Raw genomic sequence first — 9,839 nt, 5'->3', positions numbered from 1 at the left:
TTCCGCCGGAAGTAGCCCTGCGGCCTGGCCGAGCGTCTTCGGTCATCTCCGGCGCTTCTAAGGGCAGTTCCTGTAATCTTCGGAAGTCTTGGACGTAGTAATTTAAGACATACCCTTTTATTAACTGATTTCCAAACACACAGAAAGTCCAGCGGATAATTTGTGACTCATTAATTCAGAGCCCTTGATTTTTACCTTGAGGAAGCTTAACGGACTTTGACCTTTAACCTTCGGCCGGAGGCATCGGAGAGAAACGCCTCCGTCTCTATATAAGGAATTTCCGGCCTTTTCGCGGCCCTTTTTCCCTCTTAGCGCTTGGCGGGGGTTCCCTGGGCTCCTCTTTTCCCCGCTGCCGCCCAGTTCCCGGATCAGCCGTCATCATGGGTTTCGGAGACCTGAAAAGTCCTGCGGGCCTCCAGGTGCTCAACGACTACCTGGCGGACAAGAGCTACATCGAGGGGTGAGCGGACGGGCGGGCCGGGTGCGGTGGGGCCACGTGGCGCGGCCTCCGCTGCCGCTGGAGCAAAGGAATTGGGGTCCCAGGGCCCGGGCGAGAGGAGGAGAGTTAAATGTGCTTTCTTTCCTCTCACTTAACCATGTTTCTCCGCGTCTCTGCTCAGTTAACAAATGTAAGCCTGTAGATTTACGTTAACGATTGCAAGTTCTGAGCTCTAAGTAGCAGGCGTGTCTCAGGATAGCGCGGAGAAACCAAACGGATGGTCCCTGCTCCTAAGGAGATTGTTTCTTAAGAAAAACTAAGCCACTAGTTAATTTGACGGGGGGTAGTAGCGTTTATCGTTTATTTACCGGTGTTTGTGGCTTTTTTTTAAAGGCACGTGTGATTGCTTTTGTGTCCTCGGCAGGTATGTGCCGTCACAGGCAGATGTGGCAGTATTTGAAGCAGTCTCCGGCCCGCCACCTGCCGACTTGTGTCATGCCCTACGTTGGTATAATCACATCAAATCTTACGAAAAGGAAAAGGCCAGGTAAAGTAGTCTTTGTGTTTATTTGAAGAACAGAATGCTTTCTGAACTTCAACTCGGGATTTTTACGTGACAAACTAGGATTCAGGCTACTTTAGTTTTGTTGGGATATTGTGAGTTAAATTTATCTGTGACTTTAGAAGGCCAGGAGACTGAAGTCCTCCATTTTTTAACAGAACAGGTAGAACATGGACAGTTTTTAATGAAAAATTGGTCAATCAAAGAAAGAAATTGAAGATTTTATTTTGAGCCACACTGAGGATTATAATTTGGGAAAAGCCCCTCAGAAAGCTCTGAGAACTGTTCTCCCTATATACGTTTTTGAGACAGGGCTGTATGTTAAATGACACATAATTGACAGTTTGTATAATCCCAATCTGCGCATACAAAGCAAATAGTGGGTCATGGGTCATCGTGGCCAAAAATTAAGGAGAAGTGTTACCTCCTAAGGAGGTCTGGTTAATGCAGATGCACAATACACACTAAAGGGGAAGGAGGAGGCCCAGAAGAGCAAAGAAAAACTTTGTTTAAATTTTTCTTGTCTTGCCATAAATTATAAATTTTACTTCAAGAACAACGTCAATTCAGCTTTTCCCCACGTTGCCCTACCGGTGTCAGCGTGATTGACCCTGACGTGGGGGGACCAATCTGAGGTGAGATGGTAGCTCATTCTTCAGTCCTTGGCCCCTTTTTTTGTTTGTTTTAATGGAGATACTGGGGATTGAACCCAGGACTTCGTGCATGCCAATCTTGTGCTCTATTACTGAGCTATGCCCCACCACCCCCAATTCTTGGCCATTCTTCTGAAACTGCCAAAAAGGATGGACGTTTGGGGACTTCAGTTCACTAAGAATGGACTGAGCATGTTTAAAGGAATCTCAAACAAATAATCATTCTGAAAGTAAATCGTGTCTATCGAATATAATGTCTCACATGCTACTAATGTTTGCTAGGTGAGGAGCTAAACCTATAAAAGTATTTATCTGGGAGTGATGAAGGGTAAATTCTTAGTAGAAAGGGGATCTATTGATAAATAGTAATGAAAACAAGTTCTCATGTGTTGTCTGAAAAAAGACATCATACCAACCTAATAGTAGTTGATTACACTTTTTCAAGCCTGCCAGGAGTGAAGAAAGCTTTGGGCAAGTATGGCCCTGCTGATGTGGAAGACACCACAGAAAGTGGAGCTGCAGATAGTAAAGATGATGATGACATTGATCTCTTTGGATCTGATGATGAGGAGGTATGGCGTAAATTGAAATATGTATGCATCATTGTGCTTAAGCACAGGCTTTATAGCCAGAAGGCCTGTGTTCCAATCCTGGCTTCACTGTATTACCTGCCTTTTAAAAATTAGCACTGGCTACATGATGAATAAAATCAAATCACCATCTTTCGGCTGAGCTCGTGATGGATTTGCTTTTTTCTGATAAAGCTGGTCTTTTTATGACTCCACCGGCTTTAAGTGGAGGAACCACCTTTGTGAAATATGTTAAATTTTTCCTTTTCAGGAAAGCGAAGAAGCCAAGAGGCTAAGAGAAGAACGCCTTGCACAGTACGAGTCAAAGAAAGCCAAAAGTAGGTCATTTTATAATTTGTGTTTGTTTAACTTAACTACTTTCATAATGACATGAATAGTCTTTCTCAAAGATTGATCCCCCAAGTAATTTCTTTTCCTCCATATTCATTGAATACGTAAGCATTTCAGAACCTTCTGTCAAGGTGGATAGAGCTTCAGAACTTCCACAGCTACTGGTCTGCAGCTGTCCTTCTGGTGGCAGCTGTGGCATTCCTCTGTGGGAAAGGAACTGTCACACAATCAAACACCTCTTTCTTAGCAAAACAGAAAGTGGGCATGTGTGTGACAAACACAAGATGTATTTTCTATAGTTTTCTGTGGCTTGGATGATCTATTTAGAAACAAATTAAGATTGGTTAAATGTCTTGAAGTAGAGTAAAAATAATAGGGCAAAAATAATTTGAATAATGCTATTTCTTGTACTTTTTTAAGAACCAGCACTTGTTGCCAAGTCTTCCATCTTATTAGATGTGAAACCTTGGGATGATGAGACTGACATGGCAAAGCTAGAGGAGTGCGTCAGAAGCATTCAAGCAGATGGCTTGGTCTGGGGCTCCTGTGAGTTGAGTCTTTGCCTTTTGACACTGGCATCTGGAATTTGCATACAGTTTCAGCCTTTGCCAAACAGAACTTTTCTAACTAAGGTTTTTCTTAATGTTCATTTCAGCTAAACTAGTTCCAGTGGGGTATGGAATTAAAAAACTTCAAATACAGTGTGTAGTTGAAGACGATAAGGTTGGAACAGATATGCTGGAGGAACGGATCACTGCTTTTGAGGACTATGTGCAGTCTATGGACGTGGCTGCGTTCAACAAGATCTAAAATCATCGCCCTTAAATAAAAGCTTGAAAGACAACTTTTGCCTCTTGACTCCTAAATAGGATGATGGTATTTATATTCAGTACATTTTGAGGGAAGAAATTCAATGGATAGATAATTCATAAATAATGTAAACTTGGGTCAGCATTGTCATTTGACATTTAGCCCAAATAGAAGGGAACTACCTGTTACAAATACTGTGAGTATATGTATGTACAGAGTAGATTTTATAAACAAATGAATAGAAGTAGACTCAGTACAATTTATGTACCCATTAATGTGTCCTCAATGTATAATGATATAGTTTTGTTTTTAGAGGAGGTACTAGGGATTGAACCTAGGACATTGTGTATGCTAAGCATGTGCTTTACCACTTGAAGGTTTTTATATTAGCCTTCTTTTTAAAAGAAATCAGAGAAATAAACTTAATGTAAAAATTTTGTAGTTGAGAGCTCTTAATTTTATATAATTAGCCCTGTAGGTTTATAATGGTTCAAGACTTTGGCCTTTGCAAGGGTTTTCAAAGTTACTTATTATCTAAGCTGGGTTTACTCAGTGAGAATGTTGAGAGTACCTGAAAGAATCATGAGAAATGAGTCCAAACAGGTAAAGTGCTTAGCGCAGTAAGTACCAGGCACATAGTGAATAATAATTTGCCAGATAGTTAATGAAATATTTGGAGATAAGGAATTAAGTGCCAGGACTAACTGCTTTTACAATTAGTAACCAGTGACTTAAGTGGCTGCCAAAATTATTTGTTGTGATCCTAGTATCTTCAATTTAGGGGTTACTTACAATTAAATAAAACCCCACACAACTACGAATCCCAAGTGAAAATAATGTTAAGTATTAATGAGCTGGGATGTGCAATGTTACCAAAGACACGTATCCAGAGGAGGGAAGGATCCCCAGGGTTTGTCATGAATTCTAGCCATTTGTCAAGGCAGATGTTGCCAATTTAATGCCTCCTGTACTGTTCAGGGAGAACTTGTACTGGGAATGATTTTGAGTAGCCTTGTGTCCTGGGAGGGAGATTGATGCGGGTGATTGACCCTGAGGCTGTGGTTCATAAGCCTGGCTTGGGTGTGGAGGTGGGACATTTTACTTGGGTTTGAAAGTCTGATTGAGCCTCTGGGGGCGGGGGTACTTTACTACTGAGGTAGTGCTGCAGGTAAAGGTATTGAGATGAGGGCAGCGGTGGAGTCAAGTGATAGTCAAATACCGGAATAGCTGCATCTTGAGCAATTAACTTGGGGTATGTAGAATATTTCATTATGTATTTTTTACAGTAATATTTTTCACAAAAGTAGACTTTGAGAATTGCTGACCTCTAAGCGTTCATTTTGTAATCTCTTTGTAGACAGGAGATTAAATGTTTGATGTGAAGGTTTTCCTAGCTGAACCAGACAATGCTGTTTTCTTCCCTCCATCTGATTTTCTTTGTATGTGACTACTTTGAGTATGGGAAGTTGTTTAAATTCTAAAAATTTATTCAATCAGACATGTATGTGCTGATGAGTAAAAAATCAAGCAATGTTGAGTCCAACAGGCAGGTCTAAAATCACTGGAAATTTTCAGGTTGTCAGTATCGTGAGAGCCAGCAGAGGGCAGCACTTCATTTTCTGGAGAATGGGAGAACCTGGCGTTTCTAGAAATGCTATGGAGAAGTGGAGATGGAACTAGTGAATAGCCAAAAATAATTCATAATCTGACATATTAAAGGGTTTGAGTACCAAATAGCTTGACCAAGATGTTAAGTATTAAAAATTATTAATGATTAATTATCAAAAATTTGGTTAAAAGTAAAAGGAGTTTAAAAATTTAGAATGGTCAATTCAAACCATAGCTGTCTTAAAAATCTTAAAATAATGAATGATGAAGCATGTGACTTCAAATCTTGACTCCATGGTCTTGAATAAGAAGTACATTAAATGGTATCTTTCAATGTCATATTTAAATAAAGAGATAATACATTAACATGGTTCTAAGTTCAAGAGGTTATACAGTGAAGTCCCCCAGTCCCTCAGGTCTTACATTCACTTCCATAAAAGCAACCAGTGTCACCAGGTTCTTGGATCTTTCCAGAACTAGTAAGCATACGTATGGGCTACCTGTAGTGTGCAACACAAACTTCTGCATTGTAAATTTTGTCTGTAGACGTAGACTTGGATATCTGGGAGATGATATCTTGGACATTCTGTATCGGTACATAAAAGACTTCCTTAGTTTTTCACAGCTACATAATCCATTGTCTCATATTTTAACCAATCTAGTTACTGAATTTTTTAAAATTGCTGTATGATTTTTTGCTATTATAAGCAATGCTTATACATTCATGTGAGCCAGGATACTGAATGAACTTTTTGAACCAATGGGCTCAGAGGCATAAGTATATATAGAGAAAGAGGTTTTTTTTCTTTTGTTTCTGCCGTTGGAGTGGAAGATTTTTATAAGAGCCCACCTTTTTTTGCATGCTCCATAAGTGATCGCAATAACCCTGAAACCTTGATTCTTTCTTATTTTCAGCCGTCCCTAGCACAAGGGCTGGGCACAGTGTGGGAATTCAAAACTGACTCATTCAGTATCACTGTGTTAGATGCTATAAAAATACAAAAGGCTTAAGAAAAAACCATAGGGAGGTGGTTCAAACTTAAAATTGTTAAGAATAAAAAAGTATGATGGAAAGCTCACAGGCCCTAGATGCTGACCGCTTAGCCTAGCGGAAAAAGAAACATCTGCACGGGTTCCTAACGAAAAGGGCAGGGAGCACTGCCCTGAAATGTAACTCCAGACCACCATTTGCTCCATAATTTTCTTCTGCCCTTGGTTGCTTAACCCCCTTCCTTCCTGCTCGTCACCCTTCCTCCTTCTTCCCCAGCCTTAGGAGTCTCTTTGCCCAGACTAGGGATGAGCTTACACAGTTCTCTTTTCTTTTCTTTTTTTTCTTTCTTCTTCAGCTTTTTTCCTGATCCTGGGAGCCTATCCAAGGGAGACCCCAGAGTGGAATATTAAAAACCCTGGTGGTAGAGGGGGCAGGGTTAAGGGCTGCACAAAGGGCTGGAAACTTACAGTGAGCCTTTCTCTTCCTGCCTCCCTTATCCTATCCAGGATGTGACAGAAACCAGAAAGCTGGGGAAAGGTAGAATCTTGGGGTAGGCTGAGCTATGCTGTACAGATTTTTTTCTTCTAATAATTTCCAAAACTGGATCTGATGGTTGCATGGGACTCAAAGTAAGAAACACTGCCTATAAATGATCTGATATTAGCATTTCTAAAACCTGAGAGATGAAATAAAAAAGGATACTGATTCAAAAAATAGCACAGCTTCTCTGTAACAACTTCCAAAATAAAATCAAGAAATTATAGGAAATTAAATAGGTTTTAAAAATTGTAGTGAGTAGCGGAGTTTATATTCATAAAAGACAAGGGTCCCAGCAGAGGCCTGGAAAAGAAGCAGGATGTTTAGGAAACCCCAATGGCAAGGAAAGGTTTCCATTGTTTCTTCACCTCCACACTGAAGGTCATCTCTTTCCTCTCTGAACAATCTGGACTTTTCTCGGCTCCCTTATGGTACTTAAGACCAACTACCTTATTTTAGGATTGTTCTTATGCAGGTTTAATCTCACTTTCTAAAATCTAAGTACCTTATGCATCTTAGCATCCCTCACAGTATTGATCTACTATGGTTCTGCGTAACTCTTCGTCATCTGTTTACAAAAAGGATAAATGAATAGAAGTCAAAATACTGGTTCAGTCTAAAATGCAAACGATTTACGCAATGAAGAGGTCACTGACTTACGGGTATGTTTTATTGGTCTTACACTGGTGTCTATATAAATATAGTTACAGAAATAGAAGGTGGAAATTATCAGTAGGTCATACACACTTTCTGTTTCTGAAATCATTCTGATATTGGGCTGCCTATCTATTATCTGGATGTCAGTGTTTCATGTTTATAGCAACTTTATACATATTTGCACAAACCCAGAATTTTCCAAAAATGTTCATATTTAAAATGATATCATGGGGGATGAAAGATGGACATATATCCCCACTGAGAGGTAGGGTCTACATCCCATTCCCTTGAATCTGAGCTGGCCTGGGACTGCTTTGACCAATGCTGTACAGTGGAAGTGACATTGTGCCAGTGTCTGGCAGAGCCCTTAAGGGGAGTAAAAATTTCCATCTTGGGCACTTAGAGCCCTAAATTGACGCATAAGAAGTCTGGCTACCCTGAGGTGCCATGCCAGAATACCCAAGAGAAGGAGAAGGCAGAGGAGGGAAAGGAGTGGGGAGAGTGAAGGGGAGGAGAAGAGGGGGAAGGGAAGAGAGCATCTCAGCTAGTCCCCAGCTGTTCCAGACTTCAGCCAGTTGGGTCATCCCAGTCCAGCTGAGGCTCCACATACTGTGAAGTAGGGAGGCGAACCTCCCTTCTGTGCCTTATTTAAATTCCTGATCCCTAGAATTGTAAGATATTATAATAATAAAGTGTTATTTTAAGCAACTCCATTTGGGGGCAGCTTACTAAGCATTCATTGTTAACTGGAACAATTTTAAACTACTATAGCCAACTATTACTCTAATTCATACATGCTCATACACAGATTACATGAAATAAAGAAATTAAGTACATATGTCACATTTTAAGGATAGGTCTAACAGGTTCCTGGTGCAAAATTAAAGTGAGCTTAAGCACAGATTATTTTTATATTTTCAAAATTAGTCTTTTTAAAAAGTCATTAAACAATGAATATATGTATGTTCATGTATAACTGAAAAATTGTGCTCTACACTGGAATTTAACACAACATTGTAAAATGACTATAACTCAATAAAAAATGTAAAAAAAAAGTCATTAAAATTGAAAAAAATAATAGTGTTGATTAATCCACTGTGTTATATTTAGCAAGAATAGCCCAGATAAGCTGCAGAAAAAAAAAAATTGAAGATCCTTCTTATGTCTTATATCCACAGAAAAATGCAATGCCGATAAAATGACCAAAAACAATAAAAAGATATAGTGAGCTTTATATCTTGGAGCCAAATAATCTGAAAGCATCTGTCAGGGGATCCACACAAAAGCTGGACACTGATTTCTGGAAGAGGAAGAATTCACTGGGCTGTTTCCAGGAGACACGGATTCTTGGCTTCAGAGTTCTTGAGCTGTTCGCTCACTGTGCCACAGCGTATATTTCAGTATCTCAGCAACGGAGGCGCGAAAGCGTGCTTGGAACTTCTTACTAATTAAGACATAAAGGATGGGGTTCAAGCAACTATTGAGGAATGCCAAGCCAGTGGAGAGGGGGATTCCGGCCTCCAGCACTTGGTGGAAATAGCTATTGTGGTGAATCGTGAGTTCCCAAATGCTAAACAGATGATAAGGGGTCCAGCAAATCAAAAAGGCCACGACCACTGCCAGGATGGTCCAGAAATGCTTACTGGAGATCAGGATGCTTCGCTTCTTCACCTTGAAGATGAGACACAAGTAGCAAATGCTCATTGTTAGCAAAGGGAAGAGGTACCCAATAATAAATTTCAGCCAGGTCAGAAGGTGGTGTCTCATCAACGTGAGGTCAGGATCATGCTTGTGGAAATTGTTATAGCAAAGAGTGTGGTTATTGAACTCCAGAGTGTCCCGGAAGAATAGGGCTGGACCACCTATGAGTGAAGCCAAAAGCCAAACGAATATAATAACAATCAGAGAGTTCCTTAGGGTCCGGTGCCGATGAGATAAGACAGGATGGATCAAGTAGATATAGCGGTCCAGGCTGATCACTGTCAGGAAAAAAACACTGGCAAACATGTTCAACTGGGCAATGAAGGAATTGGCCTTGCACAACCAGATGCCAAAGGGCCAGTGGAAATTCATGGCCACGTAAGAGATGTACAGGGGCAGGAAGAGAAGAAAAATGAAATCTGCAATGGCCAGATTGAGGAACCAGAGAGTGGTGACTGTCTTCTTCCACTTGAATCCCGTGAACCAAATGACGATGGCATTTCCTGGAATGCCCAGAACAAATGCTAAACAGTATAACACCAGGGAGACCCAGTGAACGATCCCCAGGTGTGCATTCTCCTCCAAATCAGTCTCTGGGGAGTAATATTCCAGGACATAGGAGTAGTTCTCAAGTTCTTCAAATAATGTTTCCTCTAGATCTTCCATGACCTTGCTAAGTGCAGAAAGAAAAAATCTATAGAAGCAAATTTCAAAAGAAAGAAAACAACTTTTAAAAGAAGAAGAAATGTTCAGCGAATGATAAAAAAAAGAATGAAAATACTGCATCGTATGAGCTGATAATAGTATATTTCTTGGTAGGACCTGTGATTACGCTCTAGATGTCCAACTCTTGGAGACCTAAATTTCACTATAATTATTCTCAATGCTGTGAGAGTTTATTTTTGTAAAGTATTAAGTAAGTGGTAAATTAAAATGATTGACTCTGCAGGTGCAGTTCCTA

General features: G+C 40.3%; 2 protein-coding genes and 2 non-coding genes across 4 annotated transcripts in view; 3 read left to right on the top strand and 1 right to left on the bottom strand.

Annotated features, from left to right (window-relative positions):
* The first annotated feature begins 24 nt into the window (after nt 1–24).
* Nucleotides 25–3,418, top strand: EEF1B2 (eukaryotic translation elongation factor 1 beta 2). The gene is made up of 6 exons (XM_006205215.3): nt 25–460; nt 864–986; nt 2,100–2,226; nt 2,495–2,561; nt 2,995–3,120; nt 3,230–3,418. The coding sequence occupies exons 1-6, from the start codon at nt 381–383 to the stop codon at nt 3,382–3,384; spliced, it is 678 nt and encodes a 225-aa protein (XP_006205277.1). The 5' UTR covers nt 25–380; the 3' UTR covers nt 3,385–3,418.
* Nucleotides 2,343–2,421, top strand: LOC116280690 (small nucleolar RNA SNORD51). The gene has a single exon (XR_004190181.1). It is a non-coding gene; the product is annotated as a small nucleolar RNA SNORD51 (small nucleolar RNA).
* On the top strand, nt 2,725–2,857 carry LOC116280693 (small nucleolar RNA SNORA41). The gene has a single exon (XR_004190184.1). It is a non-coding gene; the product is annotated as a small nucleolar RNA SNORA41 (small nucleolar RNA).
* A 3,754-nt stretch (nt 3,419–7,172) lies between the features above and the next one.
* Nucleotides 7,173–9,839, bottom strand: part of CMKLR2 (chemerin chemokine-like receptor 2) — a 37,823-nt gene continuing 35,156 nt past the window's right edge. Inside the window, exon 2 of the mRNA XM_015240052.3 lies at nt 7,173–9,572. Coding sequence (XP_015095538.1) covers nt 8,531–9,544 — 1,014 coding nt within the window. The 5' untranslated portion in view covers nt 9,545–9,572 and the 3' untranslated portion in view covers nt 7,173–8,530. The remainder of the gene's footprint in view (nt 9,573–9,839) is intronic.

The sequence above is a fragment of the Vicugna pacos genome, chromosome 5, assembly GCF_048564905.1.
Source record: "Vicugna pacos chromosome 5, VicPac4, whole genome shotgun sequence".
Lineage (NCBI taxonomy): Eukaryota > Metazoa > Chordata > Mammalia > Artiodactyla > Camelidae > Vicugna > Vicugna pacos.
Note: the sequence above shows the minus strand (reverse complement) of the source record. Positions and strands in the feature narration are given on the sequence as shown.

Bases quoted from the DNA above. Each gene is read 5' to 3' on its own strand.
- EEF1B2 (XM_006205215.3), top strand. From the start codon at position 381: ATGGGTTTCGGAGACCTGAAAAGTCCTGCGGGCCTCCAGGTGCTCAAC. The intron at 2,227-2,494 runs GTATGGCGTAAA...TTTCCTTTTCAG, and splicing joins TTGGATCTGATGATGAGGAG to GAAAGCGAAGAAGCCAAGAG. The intron at 2,562-2,994 runs GTAGGTCATTTT...TACTTTTTTAAG, and splicing joins CGAGTCAAAGAAAGCCAAAA to AACCAGCACTTGTTGCCAAG.